Genomic DNA, 21,009 nt, shown 5'->3' with positions numbered 1-21,009 from the left:
TTATTTCATAGACCAAAGATAACATCATCTACAGTAAATCAAATTTTTTCTTACATTGCAAAACCATGTCTGGGTGACATTTTCTGTCCTATAATAATAATGTCTCTATTGGCACTCACATAGATAATTGCAACTCCTTATCTAGAGACAGTATAAGCTGAGAGGCTACAGAGACAACAGGTCTACCGAAGAGACGCTGACCTGTGGGCAGATGACTAAACATAGTGCCATGCGGTGCAAATGATGACAGGATTGTACTTTAAAAGACTGATTTCTCTGTTCTGTGATGAAACCTTTTGGTGATAGATCTTGGGATGTTTAATATGGTTATTCACGCACTAATACAGGAATGTAACATACTCCATCGTGAGGTTTATAAATTATTCCAGTTGTTTTAATTGACTTTTATCATCGTGCAAAATTTCCTCAAAATCTTTGTCTCTATCCACCTGAGTATTGTAGCATTATAGTTTGTTTAAACTTCACTGGACCAGACTGTCTTTGTGTTACAGTAAGTGTTGACTGACATTTAAACACAATATTAATCCTGTTTCATGACAGGCAGTGATGAGCAGGCCTGCTGTTGCCGAGTGTGATCAGCATTCAGCGTTGTGTTAGCATGCAGGCTCTGTCCTCCAGAGCCACACCACTCCTCTAGAAAACGGCCCTTGTACTCCCAGCAGGCTCCTCCTGTTTCATTTACATCTTAAGCATTTAGCTGATGCTTCATCCAGAGCAGCTTAGTTAAAGTGAGCAGTAGGAGTTCAATGTCTGGTTCAAGGACACTTCACACAGAACACGGCTGCTACACAACTAAAGCCATAACTTTCCATTTATAGGGTAGCATTTTTAAGGTCAGGCTAACTAGCTGCCTCGGGCAAAGCTGTGTAATGTTTTGATGGATTACTTTTAAAACTATATGTGATTAAATCATATGTAATCCAATGTAGCACAAGCACAGTAGCACAGAAGCTCTTTTGCAGTGTCAAGCTTACAGAAAACAGAAATTGAGTAGTTTCTTATGTACTGTATCATAATGAAAATAAACATTAATAAACATACAACACAAAATGTCATTATAAGAACCTTTTTAACATATATAATAGCCTATGTCAATGTATAAGTTCATCAAGACTGCAAAACCTGCAAATCTGTCCCCAGAAACAGTAAACACACAGAAACCAGGAAACCAGTTGTTTATTGGAAGACAATCTCAGGAGCAAAAACCCAACTAAAAACATTGAATTGATCCAATATGACATCATATACATCTCAATATGTTAACATCACTGGCCTTGGAGGCCTCCTGCTTTTCCACAATCTATACACTTGTGCATTTTTCCATTCCTGACTCATTCCTCCTCTCACAGTCTGCAGCTTCTTCTTCTGCATCAGAAAAGTTTTGGCCGTCTGCAGTAGTTATGGCACTCAGCAAGTAACAGAATGAATCGACTAAGCTCAACTCAATTGTATCCCCATGTGTATACAGTACTTACAATCATGCTACAACATGTACTGCATTTGCTGCTACAAAATGCTTGAAGTAAAAATGACAATAAAAGACAAATGCATAAACAACATATAAAACCATGGCTTTCCCCAGTAGCCATGTGGATTTTGAGGTGAAATTGTAAGAACATAGGCCCCGATAACCAAGTGATATTCATTATTTATGTTTTTTCCCCCTTCAAATCATAAATATTTACAGGGTCTAGATCATTGTAAGAAGAAAATAAAAAACACTTTTTGGGCATTAATATTTAATAGTGATAAACTGATGCCTGTCATAGGTTCTTCAACTTCATTTTAAGATAAAAGGTTGAACCACAGATGAAGCCTAACACAACCTACAATGTATTCTGGTCATTGCATGATTACTGAAAATTTTATTACAGGTGTTTTATTCTTTTATACATCTTGAAAGACATAATATTGTAACTAAATGAAGTAATCAGAGACATTTTGATGATGAAGACAGACACTTTTTTTTTATCCCCCCACATACAGTAAGTCAGAACACATTTGTGGCTGGTCAGTTCTGCATCCTTAAACAACATGAGAGAAAAGTGGCACATAGAAGTGTTAAAGTAATGTCAACTCTGAAAGTTTGTCAAATTCAGATGGAGAGAGAAACAGTCCTCATACGAAACTTGCATCATTTTGAGAGTCCAGTTTGTAAAAACAAACAAACCAAAAAAAATCTTGTATCACTGAGATGCTCAAACCTCACATCTTTTTTTTCTTTCTTTTTTTTTTTAAATCTTCGCCATATTTTCTTGAGAAGACAAGGAGCGTCTGCCTCATTAGTTGTGGCTCAGCCAAGCTGTATGTCAGGTGGCAGCTCTTGAAAATGGCCTTTGGTGTCATTGGTCCCAGTGAAATTGGCCCATCAGCTACTGCTTCATGGTGTTCTTGATGGTCCACCTCTGCCCAGAGCAGGGCTGCAGAACCAGCAGGTGGCCAAAATAAACGTTAGCTGGCACCACCTCCAGACAGCGTCCTGTGGCTCGATTAATGATGGAGTCATTCTGCAGGGCAGGAGGAGAGACAGTGCTGGTTTGAACAGGCTTTACAGATGGCCTAAGTTATCACATACGACAAGAGCCAGGCCCTATTTGGACAGATGGCTCTCATGTACTCCTTATATGTTAATTATTGTGTTGTAATCATAGTGAACACAGAAGCTGTTGCTTCAAAATTGAAACCAAATAATCTATCATGTTATGTTAGTATGTATACTTCACTTTAAAACTGATCACTTGTGGTTATTCTGCTCCTTCTTTCTGTGCTGTGTGACACAGGACCCATGTGCAGAAGGTGAGCTCTTCTGCCAGAACAAACACTGCTAAAAGCTTTGACCCCTACGATCCAGTAGTCTATGCTCTTCCTGTGTTTTATTTGAAGTGTTGAACATATCACAATACATAGTTTTAAGAACCAGAGACGGTTTGAGCTTGGTTTTACATCTCCTCACACAGGCTTCTCTCTGGACCTCCAGTAACATTAGATCTGATAGCCAATCAGAGGAGAGGAGGCTCTGAGTTTTTCTTCTGAATGGCCGTCTCAGTTTTCTCAGTGATGTAGTAAACGTATACAGTCTGAATTCACGCTGTGCACATTTCTCTGTGGACTGAGGTTTTGATACTTTCACAGTGTCAAGTTAGAACCTAGACCTGCTTTTTCATCAAGTAAGACATCTACCGTTATACTACTGTATAGGCCTTTAGGCTTTTATGGATTCACTTGTGGAACTGAAAGGAGCAGCTCTACATATCTTTAACACTTAAAGCAAACTGTCTTCTTCCTTCTCCTCACCTGGGAGAAATGCCACGTCTTCTGCTTCACATTGGTCACTTTGTCACAGTTGAGAAGCTGAGGAAAGCTGCTGATCTGATCATCCACCACGCAGCGAGTGTCCTCCCCCGTGCTGCCCAGCGGGCCCAGGAACAGTTGACCCTCTTTGGTGTAGCGTCCTAACTGCGGCAAAACACACAACACATATGACACTCTGAACTGCATCACAAACATGCCGGATTGTGTAGTGCTCTTATTTTCATTCTAAAAAAAGGTCTTTATAAGCGAATATTAATTTGGGAGCATTTTGGTGAACTAATGTGACTAAACAAAGCCTGAGCTGGATGAGTACTTGAGGCCCATTTTTCTCAGCCCATCTAATAAAAACACAACAATTTAATCTCTGTCATTGCTGAAATTGTATTTTGAAATGTATCATTGTATTTTATTGTTATTTATTTTATGTAAAGCACCTTGGTCAACCTAGGTTGTTTATAAGGTTCTCTATAAATAAATATGACCTTGACCTTCTACTTGTTGTTTCAATAAAGCTAAATTGATGATTCGTTAACATTCAACTATAGCTCTAGAGAGACTTTGACAGCATGCTTAACTCATCAAGCAAGTCTTCAGAAATGTATCAACCAAAATTCTTAACAAAGTATGTCGAAATTTAGCAACAGAAAGTTTGAGTCTAGTGTGTAGACAGTAGAGAAATGTATTATGCATGCAAATTATTTAGTGAGAAACAGTTGCGCTGACAGAAATGTCTGTTTTGTCAGATGCAAAAGTAAAATACATTTATTTTTGTAGAGAAGGTGATATTTTGCACCACTCACAACCAGATTTAAAGTTATTTATAGTTAAATAAATGCTAGCATTTTACCACTTGAGCCCAGACCTGCCTGCCTTGAAGCACATGTTGCGAGCTAAAACAAGATGCCCTGAGGGCTGAAGAGCTGAGGAGCTGACATCAGCTGACTCAGGCTTTCAGCCAAAAAGTGCAAGATGATAAAAATTTTGATCCTGACAGCAGAACTAGCACCTGAGAGGGTTTCAGCTGAGCCCGTGAGAGAAACAGGGCTGTAAATCATGTCACTGTCGAAACCCACTAATGAGTTGTTTGTGTTTTCAAGAAGGAAGTAAGGGGAGGAAAAAGATGCACTCTGTGTTGTACCTGAGGACCCCATCCATGACACGGATGAAGGGTGGCCGTGTGGTTCTCCTTCATGCCCTGATCCATACACAGATGGCTTGCCTTGGAGTTACGGATCTGAAATTAAAAAAGTATCTCTCAGCTGTTCTCACATTCACTTGATACAATGTCCTAATATTCGGTCCATCAACATGACTGTGTGTCTATTATTATTTGCTCCAAACACGGATTAAAAATCTTTTTTTTTTCTTTTTTAGAAATGTCTGAGAAACAAACACACATCTCACAGGGTGGAGAGGGATACACACAAAGTGCTAGATAGCTGTATTTTTGTTTTTATGTTGAGATATGTTTCATGAGCCCCTCAGGGTTTATTTTTCTCATCCATCTCTCACTCATGTCTTTTCACATGTGCAAATGCACCAGAGTTCGGATTTCTCTTTCCGGGCTCGTACTCCTTCATGTCAGTTTGGCTTCTGACTCACCTCTCCGTAGAACAGTGTGTTGTTGTACCTCCTCATCTCTGGGTAAACATTGTCGAGGTACCACTCGAAGCTCTTGCACTGTAGACTCTTCCGCAGGGCAATTCTCTGAGAGATGTCTCCATAGTCAATACCGTGGTTCTAGATGAGCACAACAAGTCATTAAGGGCATACTTCGCCTTTTTCAACATTTTTTCTTCAAATAACAATCCAGAAACTGTTGACGCAAATGCCCTGATATAACCCACTACACTAGTGAGCCAACCAAAGGCTTGTACATTTTGTTGCAAAACAATTGATGTAAAATGCTGTGGGTTACTCTATAACAATACATATAAAAATAACAATACTATAACATTTGCTTCATAAACAGGACTAGCAACATCATATTTGAAGGGGTTGTTGCCCCCTCTTACCTCCGTAGGGATGTTCCAGGCTAGGTAGACGTTGGATTTGTACTCGTCCATCCAGACCTCAGCCACACGCAGAGCGTTACGCCGTGTGTGGAAAGCTATGTTACTGTGGTAGGGTTTCTTCATCCGTGCAATGTGAGCCACCCTGGAACAAGGCAGCACCTCCATACTGCCCCCACAGAGCCACACCTGCAGACAGATGTTTTTGACAGAATGGAGGAATTAAATTCAAGCTGCATTCTGTGTTTTGAAAAGACCAAAGCAGATTCATGTTCATTTATTGTTTTTTGGACACAAATATATTCCCTCTTGTTGGTCTGGTTTGATCTCTCCACCAACTCTTAAACTCAAAAATGTCTGACATTTTTAAGTGTGCAGATGCTACACAGTGTCTCTGTACAGACACAGAACATATAATCAACAGTGTGCAGGTTCAGTCTGAGATTTTCTGGAGATCCATTCTTTCGTCTTTGCAAAAACAACAAACGACGAATGTTGTTGTTCTACCTTGTGGAACAACAACAACAACAACAACCTCTCCAGTCTCTCCAAATGTTCACTTCCTTCTTACTCTATGTGACCTATTTATCTCCATTGCCCTGCTGTGAGCTGCACACACAGGCCTGGTCCTCCAGGACTCTTAATGGGGTCTCATTTATCAGCGGTGCCAGCTGCGGTGGCCACTGCTCCACTTAAATCTACAGGGGCAGAGAGGGAGCAGGAAGGAGAGGAAACTGGGTGACACACAAACCCTGATGCCCAGTTCAATGTTTTCCCCTCCGTAGACGTCCATGCCCGAGTCGAGAAGCCCAAGCTCGCCAAAGTATTCGCGGTTGGCCACAAAGGAGCAGCCAATCATGGCGGGAGTCCTGCAATGAGGAAAACATCACAATCTGAACCGTGACACATTGAGAGTCTCCACATGCACATGTGATGAGCATGGCTTGCTAAATATAAATCTGAACTGTTGACTTTTTTGTTCAGTGTGTGATTCTGAATGATTCAGTGCATGTTCAGGTGTCACTCTGTTTTAATTTTCATTTCAAAAAATGGATGGAAAAGATTTAACAAACAACAAATCATAAAAATCCAATCTGCTGCACAATCAGTCTTCTGAGTGTTTATTTTTTATAATCACTTTGAGGGAGTCTGTTACTCAATCAGCAGCTTACTTGTTGTTTTCCGAATAACTTTTGATGATGTGGAACAAACAAACAGGGCAAACTTAGTCTGCTCCATCAAAAATATTTCCAGTATTGTTTTATTTAAGAAGCCTGTGCCTTTGTATGTAGACCAAACTGCAATGTAGAAGTGTGAAATCCTCATCTTTCCTTTTTATCAAAGTAATATGAGACCTATTTCCTTTGTTGCTTTATATAAGTGTGTATTTTTTACAGGTGAACTTGGCTTGCCTGATGGGAGCCGACATGTCTCCCTCGTCCCACCACTGTTTGGGTGGGTTGATGTACATGCACCACAGTTCCCAGTTGTAGCCATGGCCTGAGTTCTCATAACGCTCCACCTCGAACGTGTCGTGCTTGATGTTGTCGATAGAAGGCAAAATAATCCTCTTGTGGTCCTCTTTTATTCTTGCCAGAACCGGCTCAGCCCTGACAAAAGACACACATGTACACACTATAGAGACCCAAACTAAAAACACAAGCGACTCCTTTTAAGATCTCCTCTTTCTCGCCCACTTCAGTCAGTTACACAGTCCCTCAAGTTGTACCATCTTTATTACTAATTCTATTTGATTCGGCTCAGTGCAGCCCTGGAGGGCATGTGTCTATTTATGCTGAGTGAACTGGGTTGTGTACATACTCTTAAGTACACACTGAGCTTGGGAACGAACGAATAGTGGGCCGACAACAAGGTGTCAGCGGGGTGTGGTGAGATATTAGAAATGTTCAAGTGTTTAATCGCTCAGCCGATCCAGTTTCATCATTAAAATCATTTCTCTGATGTAATTTTGTGAGAAATTTTCCAGCATTAACCCAGTTTATTGTTTCCTTTGTGGTTTGTTTGTTATTTAACAATGTATGTGGCATGTCCTCTTTAATCCTGATTCTACAAGCTCTAGTCTTCTCCTTGTCTCCTTTTCTCAAACTTCTCAGGTGTGAAATTGCTTTTTGTGTGTTCATTTCCGAGCGCCTCTCTACCCTAACCCTCGCAAACTGTCTTTTGAAAGTGATACTTAAAGTAAAGTCTACTAATGTTATTCCTGTTGTCATTACTTGTAATCATGTAGGTGTTATACCATGAAGACTGAAAAATATGTTTTCAGAGGATCTGTTTTTTCCAGGCAGAGCGTGTTTCAATAGTTATCACATCCAGATTCCAGACTTACTCACCAGGACGGTGTGAACTCCACGTGGGCGTCGAAAAATCCCGTCACCTCGCCAGTGGCCACCTTCCAGCCCTCGATTCTGGCTCGGATCAGACCCTCTCTCTTCTGGTTCCTGACGATCTTCACCAGGCCGGGGTAGCGTTTGTTCACGTATTCCTCCAGCGGGCCCTTCAGCTGCTCTGCAGGCCGTAAAAAGAAAAGAAAACAGAGCAAACAAAACGACAAGAGTAAAGATGGTTAGAGAGAATATCCTTAAATCTGAGATCACAGCATCATCCTTCCTGCTGATGACTTAATGGGATAAAAGAAAAGCTCATGTTTCTACAGTTTCTGCCTGTCATCCTCAGACTAAGGATTAGAAATTATCAATGAAACCTGGAGACAGTTTTGCCACTTTTCATTTAGTCTCACTCATTTCACAAAAGCCATTTATGTCTTTGGAAATTTGCACCCTGCTTTACTCTCTGACACATGTGAATTCCAACCATTATGTGTATCACTCCAAACAACTGGCTCAAGAGGATGAGTTAATTATACTCCATCGCTAAAACATGTTGCACACTTGCAACCTAGCCTGCAGAAGTTTAAAATAATGAATTCACTTCCTTCCCTTACAGAAACAGGCCCATCAACGCCATGCGGCTGCACACTGCTGGCTCTCTGGGTCACTGACTGACGTATTTCACACCCAAAGGAGCCTTCAGCCCAAAACACTTCAGTGAGTTCCCCTCATTCATTGTAGTTAAAATCAACTACTCGGGTTGTTTTTTGCACATGGACATACATCAGCTGAATGCAGATTATGAACAATAGTATGATAGTATGACCAAATATGTCCCACAACCAGCATTCAATCTCTGAACTCAATGTTCAATGTGCAAATAGTGCTGTGTGTCTGAGGCACTGACAACAGGTGCACCATAGACTCTGGAAGCTTTATACATAATCAGTTTAAATAGCTGATTGGTGCATTTCAGAAACTACGACCAAACAAAGAAAATAAAAATACATTCAAATAATGGTATTATTATAATTTTTTTATTTGCAATTATCAATGAACACTACGTGATAAATCAGCATATGAATGCTTTTTTGTAATTAGCCAATGACGTGCGTGTAAGCACTGATCTCTACATGCTCACCACTGTGATGTACTGCTGTCACTGCCATATGGCCCAGAACTGACACACTCATTAACAACTACGCAGAAAGTTCCACCACAAGCACACAGTGATGAGTTAGTACAAAAATAAATGACACATACGCACACAGGGAAACAGACAGAGGACACAGTTTCGTTCTCTCTGTACCCTGTGGTGCTGTTTTGAGCTCCAACAGACTCCAAACACACCGGAGGGAGTCTGTAGCTTCCTGAGTGCCAACGACTGTTCCACCTTTGATCTCTCAATCAACTCATCAGCCTTTTTCCCCCGGATCCAAACACTCACACAACCCCTTTTCCTCTGCAGCACAAACACAACACTCACTTAAAAATTCCCTTAAACAAAAAACACATCTCTCATGCTCTCTGTGTTTTCCGTTTCTCTCTGTCTGCCTCTCTTTATTTATGTCTCATTCACTCACACACACCCTTGATAACAAACTCATTCCCCACACTGTGTCCTCCCTCTCTCTCTCTCTTTTACACACACACACACACACACTCATGCATACACACACACATCATGTTATTCGCACACACTGGGCTGTGCACAATGCGAGGTCATGGAGCTAGGTCTCTCACGCAGGCAGTGAGAGTGGTGAGTGTTATTTGTTTGCTGCCTCCTCCTCTGCGCCACTGCAATCTCTTCCCCTCTGTGATGGATAGTTGGATCTCAGCCAAGCAGCCTTGTCAAGTGAGAGACACTGCTGGTTGTATCTATTTTCCACAGACACGTTTTAAAAGAGAAGACAATCTTCAAAGTTTTTGTCTTTGTCAACAAATCCAATGAAAAAAACAATTAAATGATTATACTTACTAACAGCTCACACAGAAATGTAACGTATGACATCCATATCCCCGTATATATAGTGATGTCATGTCTGGATGTGTGAATTATTTATAACATATTAAATATCCTGTAAAATGTGTATGTGTACATATATAAACAAATATATTATACATTTGTACATTACCAGTATATAACATGTTGCAATTATGTATGTTGATGATATACTGTATATTCAATTCATATGTGAAAGTTTTGTTTGTTATTAATTTTGTCTACCTAGTGCCGCACCTTTCGACCCAACAGTATCTATTTCGCATCAATAAATACTGACAGGCTAAAACATTACTTATGTAACATTTGTCTACAATCTGAGTACATGCTGTATAAATAAACATATATATTTGTATGGCCTGGACATACTACATATCCATTTATGACATTGTTCCGGTTTCTAGTAGGTTTCATATAGAATTTCCACATGTATGTTTTTATTTCACTTGCACATTGCACAGGGTGTCATGTTCCCTCATTAATATTACCAGTATAGTTCATTTTGGTTCAGTCCCATGTGCACTGTTTAGCTGCAGAAACACACATTAAAGAGAAACCTTTGATTAAATCGCTATCAGAAGTAAAACTAACACGAAGAGCACCTTCCACTGTCACTAATAATAATCTTCCTTCAGTATTGAACTGAGAGCCCAGTCTGTGCTCGGTACCTCCCAGGGCCACATAGAGGTCAACCAAATCAGAGAGCTGTGGTGGTGAGTGGGCGGTACTACCCCAAATCAGTGTAACTTCCACAGTGCCCAGGAGTCTGGGAATAATCCTGATCAGGTGCACTGAGGCAATCAGGAAATTAGCAGCCTTCTTTCACCCTGCAGGATCAACAGAAGCGAGACTGACTGGAGCTGCAGACAAAGTGGAGCGTGAGGAGAGAACGGCAGAGACTGGACGGCAAGGTTATAGTGACAGAACCTACCCCTTACTAACCTCTGAAATCTTTTCTCTCTCTCCAATCGGGAGAGTCCTGGCAGAGCCCCCTCATAGGCCTGGACCCTTGTGGAAGATTTAAGTTGCCTTTTTGCTCCCCCTCAACATATTAAGAAGATTCTGAGCTGGTTCAACAGCAAGCTAGACTAGTCCTGCCTCTTCTGCTCCTCAGAGTTGACCCACTGCTCAGGCTCATACAGCCAGGCTGCCACAGAGCCAGAGAGAAGTCCATAAAGTGAAAGATGTTCATGGTTCATGCCCATTTAGATGTACTTCGTGTTATATTACCACACACCCGGATCTCAGCAATCAACTTGGTACAATTCTTTTTAGAGAGACTCCACCTGTAATAAGCCCAAACCTTAATTCCTTTCAGAGTGGCTGAAACTTGTCCAAAATAAAGACATGCACCATTTGCATGCATCTTTTTTTTATGAAAGCATGTATTTATCACATGATTTTAAAGATTGATGTCCTAAGTGGAAACAAGTGGGCTTCGGCTGAGTCTGTCTCTAGTCAGAACATGTTGAGTGACAGACTCACACATTGTAGGTATTGGTCTTTTCATGGGATTCAGGGCTCCAGACTGCCCCTAAATGGGGGCATTTTGCCCCTAAAATTTGTCAGTGCAAGTAAATGTTTCATTTGCTTGTGCAGTTGCAACCAGTAATTTATTTTTTTTTTTTTGTGAAATGTGGAAGGGGTGATTCAAAGTATCTGGAATCTGTCATTGCTGGTGCCAGGCCAATGTGTGCGAGGATCATGAATGAAATGGAATGCCTTGCAAGACAATTTGCAGTGTGCACCCCTGAATTTTCTGCTTGCGCTCTTAAAATTTTAAGATAGGGGCTACTGCTCCAAGTAAAAAAGTTAGTCTGGAGCCCTGGGATTTGTTGACAATAAAATAAAAAAGGATATTAACAGGCTTTATCCTTTAAAACCTCCATTGCATCTCTCTCTTCCGGTTTCCTTGTTATTTTCCCTCTGCTTTCTGTTCTATTAGATCGGCCCCTGTCTTCCTCTTTCAGAGATCCATCGCTGTGCACTCTCATTCTCTCTCTCCTGTCTGTCCGACCTTATTTATCTTAAAGCCTCTCTGTCTCTCATCCGTTCCCTCTCTCTTTGCCACTTTCTCTAATAGCCTGGTTCTCTCTTTCGGCCTCAGATGCATCTCCATCCCTGTTTCTCTCTTCATCCTCCTCTCTCTTTTTCACTTTGCTTTTTTTCAAACCCTTTGGCCCTCTCCAGCCCTTTACCCATCCTTCTTTATTTCAGTTTCATCCACCTCTTTTTCAAATTTCATCCCAACACAGACATCCTTTGCTTGTTATTTCTCCCATACCTCATCTCTCCTTTCCGCTCTGCGGTCTCATCTCCATCCCTTCATCTCACACAGCCCGACTTGGCAGCCCTGCCCAATAAATAAGACTGGGACATCTCTCCTGTGGCATCCAATTGTGGCGCTCCACCTCTATCTGCCTGTCTGCCCTGAGAAAATTCAGCACCTCATCAGTCACCTCGGCAAATGCTGCTCCTCAAAAGCAATGACCACAGCTTTTGTCAAGGAGACACTCGTCACTCTGTCAGGCTGAGTCTTACAAGTCTGATACCTTTGTCCTATTAGCAACACTTTGAATTTCACTTTCAAGACTTTGGGGGTCGGGGTAAAGTATGACTGTCTCCTGTTGAGGTGAGTGATGCTGAATTCCTGAGGAAGGAGTACGGCTATAACACCTACCTCACTGACAGAATCTCTTTCAAAATTTCTCTTTTAAGACTGGTTTATAAAACATATTTTCCCATGTACCCCTGGTGGTATGTATCTAATCATGTATGGGATGGGATGAGATTTCTGGCTTCATCCGGTACAATGGAGATCTAGTTTTGTCTTTATGGCGCTGACAGTGGTCTGAAGGACATGTTCCCAGTACTCTTGGGAATGCACAGCTTACAGCATTGTTATGTTCAAGTGTTAACAGATGTGTTGCATTGTGTTTGGGGTGTGTAATGTGTTTTTTATGCTACTCTTTGTATACTTGCATATCAGAGTGGGGTAATTTGTGCCATGGGGCAAGTAGTTCCACCCCTGTTATCTAGAAAACCATAGAAGAAGTTGGTCATGTGACCACATATTTTTGAAGGGGCATCCATTTCACTCATCCTATCAAGAAGGGAGACACATGGCTTGAGAGGAAAGCACATTTATGTTCAAAAAACAAGTTTTTGCCCTCCAAAGTAAAATTTATATGATCAAGGTTTTTTGATTGTCGTGTTTGAACAATTATAGATAACTTTGAAAACAGTTCACACATGTTTTAGTGCTTTATTAAGCTACACCATGAGTCTATACAGTTAGCATGATGCCAGCTCAAAACAACTGGGGAATCTTTTTTTCTCAAAATGCTGGGCTTGGGGTAATTTGTGCCAAAGGGCCTGGGTTAAGTTGTGCCAGTGGCAGTGCTGTCTGTGTGTAGGAGAAACATGGCAGTGGGCACGGATTTGCTTGAAACTTAACATGTGTGATGAGGGACCGCCCCTGAACACACCTGCCCAGTCTGGTTGTGCTCGTAGCCTGGTGGATGAACAGACATTGCGTTTCTTTGCGCCACAGCCCCCAGTGTGGCTCAGGCCTCCGCGACTGCATGGGGACAAGCGAGGGCCCGATCATCGCCACTTCTGGCTTTAATTTTGTATTGAATGTCTTGCTTTTATATAGCATTAACATTTGTGAGATTAAAATGATCTGTTTTACTTCAATTATCAATGGCACAATTTACCCCAGTGTATTCTCTCTAATGGCACAACTTACCCCGCACCGGGGGCAAGTTGTGCCAGAATTTTTTTTTTTTTCTAAAGCTATATTTCTGAAACGGTTGATTTAAGATTCAAAGTGATTCTTCCCAGGGATGCACAACATCCTAAACTATATGTACATATATTAGTTGGGGGCATTATTATAATCCCCTTGCTTTAAAGACAATTTAAGTAAAAATTGGCACTACTTACCCCGCTCTCCGCTACTCATATGTCTAAGTGTTTGATGAGGTACTGTTAACATATCTGCAGGAGTTTATATGTTTAGATGATGTTTTCTGTAAAGATATATGACCAGAGAGATATCATGCATCAGACAGACATAAGTTCCACGAGTCTATGCTGGTTGCTTTGCAACTAATCAGTGTCGGTAAATATTGTTACACAAAGAAATCCTGAATTGATGCTTTTACACTTCAGTGTTGGTACTTTGTGTGTGCAGTGAGCTTTATGAAGTATGGGGTTGGACCAAGACAAGAGTCAGGTATGACATACACAACCGTGTGACAGATGCAACACGGTCAGAGAAGGATAGATGGTCATTGAATATGACACCCAGGTTTTGTGTGACTTTGGTTGGGTTAGGGGGTGATTTTGATATTGATATAATTATGGAGAGACTAGTCAAGACTTGGACTATGCATTCAGTCTAGTTAGTATAGAGAGAAGATTCCTCGAAAGTGTCATGGATGGTCCCAGTCAAGGCTCCACGTCCCCCCTCGGCTGTGTTGCCTGTGTCTCTCTTTCTCTGCCTGTCCTTCCATGTCTCTGGGCGTGGTATCAACTACTTCTCCTCCTGACCTGCACCCCACCATCAGCACCACAAACACAGTTTAACTTCAAATTAATATTTGTTTGCTTTCTTGTGTTTTGACTTGAGCCCAATTATAATCTGCTTTTGTCACAGGATCAGTTCCTCTGTGTCTGCCTGCCAGTGATCCTGTTCCAGCCTGCTCTTCCTCCATAGTGGATCCAGCTCTCTGACACTCCCCCCTGCCTGACCCTCCACCACCTCAGCACCCCAGCAGGCTCCATCCCATCCCAGAACCTCTGCCCACTCATCAGTCCTCATCCAACCTACATCGTGGAATATTCTCCAACATACTTTGGGGCTGGAGAATATTCCCTCTCTTGTTGATTTTTAAACGTATGGTGTCTGACTTTTGTAAATCATCCTGCAATTGTTATTCATTGTAATTGTATTTATGTTTTACTGCTGCTTGTAAACTCGCCGTCTCTGTAAATGAGGGAAACCTCAGTGACCAACGAGTTAAAATAAATAAATCAGCCTTCATAGTCATTTGAACATGCACCACTGAGTTGGACAAGATCTGTGCAGAGACTGTGGGGCCGTTCGGAGGGAATGACAAGTATTGTTAGCAGACAAGTGGTTGTTGACTATATCTTTATATATGTTTTACAAAGGGTTGCGATCAGACCAAATATAATGAAATACATTAAACGCCTGGTTTTTCTGTGATCTATGCCTGTGTAAAATCATTTTCATTATTTGGTTGTTGGTAACATGGACGTTTGTACTTAAATGTTGATACATCTAATAATCTGTTGATACATCTAATAATCATTCACCATTCATAATAATAATCAATATATTTTAGCGTATTGTAAAACATTACAGTGGCATTAGAGTTTTGGTTGGTTTACTTCAGTTTTCTCCATCATTATAGTGGGAGTTCAGGCCATGTATCTAAGCAAGAGGCATGCTGGGAGTATTTTGATAAACTCACTGTTCTGTTCTCTTGTCATTTGGGCTCTTTGGGATAAAACTATATTTGACTTGAGATATACCAAGTCAGATATAACAAACATTTAATCTCTACTGACCGTCATCGCTGTTGTCATCCACCAAGATGATGTCTTTAAGCAAGTGTGCCGGCGTGTGATTGACAGCTGAGTGGACAGAGCGCAGGATCACGGACAGAGCCTCGTTGACAAAGATGAAGATGAGGGAGATCTGGGGGAGGTCCCTCGGGTAGCTGACCTTTCTGCATCTGCAGAGAAACATGCAACCACAACACAGCATCTCTAAAATAAAAACCTTTTGATGTGTACCTGCGAAGCCTGCATTCTGGGGTTTTGCATGCTTCACTGGTTCACCAGTGCCTCCGTGGAGCTGCTGACATCTTGTTTGACGAGGCTGAAAGGCCACAACCTCACGCTGCTTCCTGTTCAACGATAATCACATAGATTGTTTTCCCCTCCAAATTGGCCTTTTCACAGAGTCTGCTGCAGATAGGAGGCCTATTTTTTACTGCGGGTTTGTTTAAACAGCTCTGATGAAGAGGAAAGAGGCAGTCTGAGTCTTTGTCTCTAAGTTTCATAAGAGTGGGGAGAGGAAACGCCTTCCTTTACTTATATCCTTTTAAAAATTTCTTTTTAATCTTACTTCCATTGAAAATGAAATATTAATTATTGAAAATGTGAATAATAAAAGTTTTTATGAAAATGCATGAGGTCCTATGATGCTGTTTTAGTCTTCATGCCAGAAAACAGATGCTAACATAGTTTTTCATGGATTAAACATGATGAACAGTGATGTTTGCCGCCAAATGAAATGCTCAAGTTCAATTTAAGTAATTTGATAGGAAACCTTGTGGTTTAAGGAACCCACAGTTTTCCTTGACTTATCTGTTTAACATCACAATTATCGTTTATTTGTTAGAAATATTTTTCAAACAGACATGTGCATTTTTTGTCAGGCGAAAGTAGACACAGTTGCAGGAAATGGCACCATGTTTGAAGAACCAAGCAACTGTCTCAGAGTGTGAATATTTTTTTGTATTTAAAATTCCTCAAGGAGTCTGCAGAGACCAGCAGATGCCTTTTTCAGTGAAATGTGGAATATATGTACATAATGTGCAAGGCAAGAGGTGCCACAGCAATTATGGTAATAGTAAGAACAGGAGGAGGCAAATCAGGGCAGCCAGTGACAGCAGTAGCATGAAGAAGAGAACAGCATGAATGATCCCAAGGTGTGAGAGTGTGAACTTGTCACAGTGCAAGTCACACCCTCATTCATTTGACTAATTTGACTTACTGTAAGAGTCGTCAGAGTCAGCCAAAGCCTCTTCTTGCATGTATGCACTCCAGTTTCTTGTTATTTATCAGCTGTTGCACATGAGAACTGGTTCTGTTTATTGTATATATCGATGGAGTCTACACTTACTGCTTCGGCTCGGACAAAATAATATTCCTAAAAAGACCTTAAGCAAATGTAGAGTACACCCTAAAAACAACAGTGTTTCTTCTTTGTATTTGAGGTTTAACATTTGATCTTTGTGTCTCTTCATCTCTCAAACTCTTGCTCGCCCTTTCTCTCATTTCACCATCACCATCTCTGCAGCGTAAAGGGACCTTAAGCCAAACATAGCAGACTCCTCAGACTCCAGTTTATATGCTGCTGCTAAGCCTAAGGATATCACACCCCAACACGCTTCACACGCCACTTTGATCCCAGTAACATAAAAGACCCCCCCGAGTGACAAATGAGAGCAGTGGATTCTGATTCCATCCCACCACCCCCAAAACACACACACACACACACACACACACACACACAAACACACACAGCTGGTGGCAGCCATGGGTCGAGGGGTTTCTCATAATCACTGATTTTCAAATAGAGGGGCTGTTACTTGCTTAACCAGCAAACTGGGACAGAGACTCTTTAAAGGAGCATTTATGGAGCAACATGCATGAAGATACACAACACACTGCACAAAGCTGTCTGGATGAGCAGGAGTGTATTTGTGTGTGTGTGTGTGTGTGTGTGTGTGTGTGTGTGTGTGTGTGTGTGTGTGTGTGTGTGTGTGTGTGTGTGTGTGTGTGTGTGCACTGTGAGGTTGGTCATCTATCTATCTATCTATCTATCTATCTATCTATCTATCTATCTATCTATCTATCTATCTATCTATCTATCTATACAAACACTTATACAGTATGTGGCCTCAACGAATGAGTAGAGCCATCAGGGTGTAACAGTTGTGTCTTACACCTGTGTGATTGTGCTGAACGGAGCTGGTCCATTGATCGCCACACAGCGGTGAATGATCCAGTGATCGTGGAGCTGAATGAAACAGCTGACGCCAATCAGCTAATGTGAAAGGAACTTTGGTGCTCTGCTTGAGCCACTTCACTCCATTTCAATTATTCATCAGCAACATTTCTGTTCATAATAGCATCTTATTATGTATTGTTAATGTACAGACTATGACACAATGTGGAGACTGTTAGCTCTGCATTCCCAAGAGAGCTGGAACACTTCCTTCTGACCACTGCTGGCACCACAAAAACAAAAAACTCCATTCATCTCCATTGTACTGGACAGAGCCAGAGAACTCAGAAACAGATCTCATCTTGAAAACATGCATGATTAAGATACCACTCAGGGTACGTGGGAAAATATGTGTTATGCAACAAATGTTGCAAGTGAAATTTAAAGTTTCTTCAACTCACTTGCTGGGCCGGTGGTCCGGTATGATCCGGTCCAGGGAGATTCTGTCACTGAGGTAGGCGTTGTAACCGTACTTCTCCCTCAGGAATTTAGCATCGCTCTCCTCAGCTGGAGACAGTGTGGCAGGAAGGCCACCTTTACCCCGACCCCCAAAGCCCTCAATCAGGCCCAGAGATTTGGACAGTCCTGGGCGAGGCAAACAAGCGAAGATTACATGTCAGGATCCTTTAGTCTGGTTGAGTCACTGTCCTCTAAGTAACGCGCTCTGTGGCTCACAGCTAATAGCCTTCCTCCTCACCACGGTGCCAACCTTGCATGAACACACAGTGTGTAGTCAGTGGTTGTCAAAATTGTGAACTTGTGACAAATGATGGCACAGATGCACACAGAATACCCACAATCATAGTACATATACATTTACAAATAAGGTTGTGTAAAACAGGCCTATTTTGAGACTTCCTGCTCCTAATGAGTTCAGCAGTTCCTGTGTACTCAAGTGAGGAAGAATACACTAAATGAAATGCTTTTTGTTTGATGATGAAAGTCAAAAACCTCCCCATTTTAAGGCTGCAAGATGTTAATGATGCTTCAAGGCATTCTCTGTTTCAAATTAAGGATAAAATAAGATTCTTCTCTGTGTGACTTGGCGTATTTGTGGGTGGCAGAGTAATTAAAGTGACTATCCTTCAATGTGACAAGCTGTGCTCAAGCCTCCGTGTTGGCAAACATCCTGCTGAAGTGTCCTGAAGGCACTGAATCCCTAAAAGCGTCTGCTCTGTAGTCGACCCTGACCTCTGAGCTCCATAGAGGGAAGACAATGCACCTTAAGAACCTCAGTATTGGAGGACAAAAAAGGAAACTAAAATGTGCCTTGTGAATTCTGTGCTTTGAACTGCCAAAACAAATTACTAATAAACAACAAATCTAAATTCAAATTGCTGTGTTTTTTTTCATATATTTTAAATTACACTGCAGTAAAATATAAGCTTAATCTACCTATCTTAGCCATTTCACAATAAATGTAATTGTTAATGCAAATGTAGGCTATTACAATTTTATTGTTGATCTTTGCTTCCTAGAGGTTAGCAGCATAAGGACAGTTTCTCCAGAGGCCAGTGAAGTGGATTTGTAAGCAGGGTGATTTATCCTGTCAAAGTGAAATAATGTGTGACAGGTGTCTGCACAGAGTGAGAGACTCTTGTGGGGAACAGTGAGACAAGAGACAATGTTAAGGGAGCCTAAATCATTCTCACATGTTCAGGTGAAGAGTGAAGAGAAAGTCAGCCAGCATTGACTTTTCCTTCATTTGCAGATCTATTCCTTAGAGGGAAATCAGGTTGACATGTCATTTCGATTTAAATGTTACGCTGCACTTTACCGTTCAACTGCCTGTACACCACGTCCTCCAGCGAGCTGAGCCTCTTCAGCAGCACCTCATGGCTGATGCTGGTTCCCTGCGCCGTCCCGTTGCCCCGGGCCCTTTTCCCGTCAGCCGGAGCCTCCGGACCGGCGGCTTGGACGCTGCGTGTGTTGCACTTGGCCCAGAAAGTCATGAACCCGGCAACAGCAAGCACGTTCAGCACCAGTAAGACCCTCCATCTTCTGAACACAAAAGCCATTAAAAAGTCACCGACGTCCGGGGCCTCAGAGGTGGTGGTGGTGGTGGTGGCGGGTGGGGGGCAAGAAGGGGGTATAGGAGGAGGAGGATGAGAGGGGGACAGTCTCCGGAGAAGCCGTACGTGTCACAGATTCAGGACTCCCATAGGCATGCGATGTGCGGAAAGCTGCAGGGATAATTCAGCAACCTGACCTTAAAGATAAAGAGCCACAGAGATGTTACTGCAATGTCCAGACATTGTAGGCTACTGATCTCCTGACACGAAATCTGCTCTCTTACCATTTGGCACCGGGGTTATTTTAGGTTGCATCCCCCTTCTGAGAAAATACGGGGCGCCTGGCCATCGGTTTTCATCCGTGTCAGCGCCACTTCTAGTCTGATTGTAAGATCATGCACGGCAGATGTAAAACAAAGACCCCGGCATATGTTGAGCTTGAGGAACAGATACTCTTAAATAATTGAACAGAGAGGAGATGATCAAGTCTGTGATTTTTTTTTCTCTCTCCCTCCTTTGCGTCTAACAGAAGTCGGCAGTGATGCGACTGAGAGGAGCCGTGAGCGCAGGGGGAAAAAAAAAAGCCCTCGCTGATGCTCAGGGAAAAACCTTCTAAACGTTCAGCCAACCTTCCTGCGCCCTGAAAGACAGCAGCTCTCGCGTCGTCCTCCCCGTCACACGATAATCACAGTGAGACTGATCTGAGGAGGCTGCGTGGATTATGAACAGCAGCGCTTCAGAGATGCAGCGTCCTCCGCTGAAGGTAGAGATGCTCCGGGAACGCAGCGGCAGCAGCAGGGAAGAGAGTAGCCCTATGTCCCGATGCTTCCTCTCCCTTCCCGCTTTCTCTCATTCTGGCAGCAACGCTTTCTTGTTATTTCCGCACGCACCCCTTGTTTGTTGTGCCCTGCTATTTCCTCTTATTCTCCTTATAACATAGCCTCCACGGCGCTTCACGAAGGCGGGGGAAAACGTGGATCCCGGCGACGTTTCACTCCACAGCGGGTCAGGGGGGAGGTGGGTGGGGTGTCTTCTCACCAGCACCCAATTATCTACGTACCTGCAATTACAAAACATTCAAAGATTTTACAGTGTTGTTCTGCTGGCTGGGGACTTGGATGGCTTTTCTTTCCCAATGGTAAAAATAAATAGTCATTTCATACCCTATTTAATTGACCAGTTATGTCACAATATCCATCTGCACCATGGACTAATGATTCAAACGGACTATATACACAAATGCAATTCAGTTCACAAAGCAGAGTAAACCCATTCTGCATTTAAGTTCCCATATAGTAAAAAAAAGAAGAAAAAAAAGAAAAAGAAAAGTTGTCCATGTCTTCTTTGATTATAAGCTACTCAGCAGCTTTAGGCTCTATGTGTATAGCCTACTGTGAGTAGGCTATCAAAAGTATCAAAGTGCTCAGTTCATGCTCACAGCCTGTATTCAGAATCTGAACCTTAAAATAAG

At 42.0% G+C, this 21,009-nt stretch overlaps 1 protein-coding gene across 2 annotated transcripts in view; it reads right to left on the bottom strand.

Annotated features, from left to right (window-relative positions):
* Positions 1-1,227: 1,227 nt before the first annotated feature.
* Positions 1,228-21,009, bottom strand: part of galnt17 (polypeptide N-acetylgalactosaminyltransferase 17) — a 22,513-nt gene continuing 2,731 nt past the window's right edge. For both annotated transcript variants that reach the window (XM_083985057.1, XM_083985056.1), the window contains 12 exons: positions 19,823-20,598; positions 19,304-19,735; positions 17,928-18,111; positions 15,297-15,463; positions 7,697-7,871; positions 6,758-6,955; positions 6,097-6,214; positions 5,349-5,534; positions 4,936-5,073; positions 4,472-4,567; positions 3,316-3,477; positions 1,228-2,528 (listed from right to left, as the gene is read on the bottom strand). In XM_083985057.1, coding sequence (XP_083841183.1) covers positions 2,394-2,528; positions 3,316-3,477; positions 4,472-4,567; positions 4,936-5,073; positions 5,349-5,534; positions 6,097-6,214; positions 6,758-6,955; positions 7,697-7,871; positions 15,297-15,463; positions 17,928-18,111; positions 19,304-19,544 — 1,800 coding nt within the window. In that variant the 5' untranslated portion in view covers positions 19,545-19,735; positions 19,823-20,598 and the 3' untranslated portion in view covers positions 1,228-2,393. The remainder of the gene's footprint in view (positions 2,529-3,315; positions 3,478-4,471; positions 4,568-4,935; positions 5,074-5,348; positions 5,535-6,096; positions 6,215-6,757; positions 6,956-7,696; positions 7,872-15,296; positions 15,464-17,927; positions 18,112-19,303; positions 19,736-19,822; positions 20,599-21,009) is intronic.

The sequence above is a fragment of the Trachurus trachurus genome, assembly GCF_905171665.1.
Source record: "Trachurus trachurus genome assembly, chromosome: 13".
Classification (NCBI taxonomy): Eukaryota; Metazoa; Chordata; class Actinopteri; order Carangiformes; family Carangidae; genus Trachurus; species Trachurus trachurus.
The sequence above is the reverse complement of the archived record's forward strand: the minus strand, read 5'-3'. Positions and strand labels throughout refer to the sequence as shown.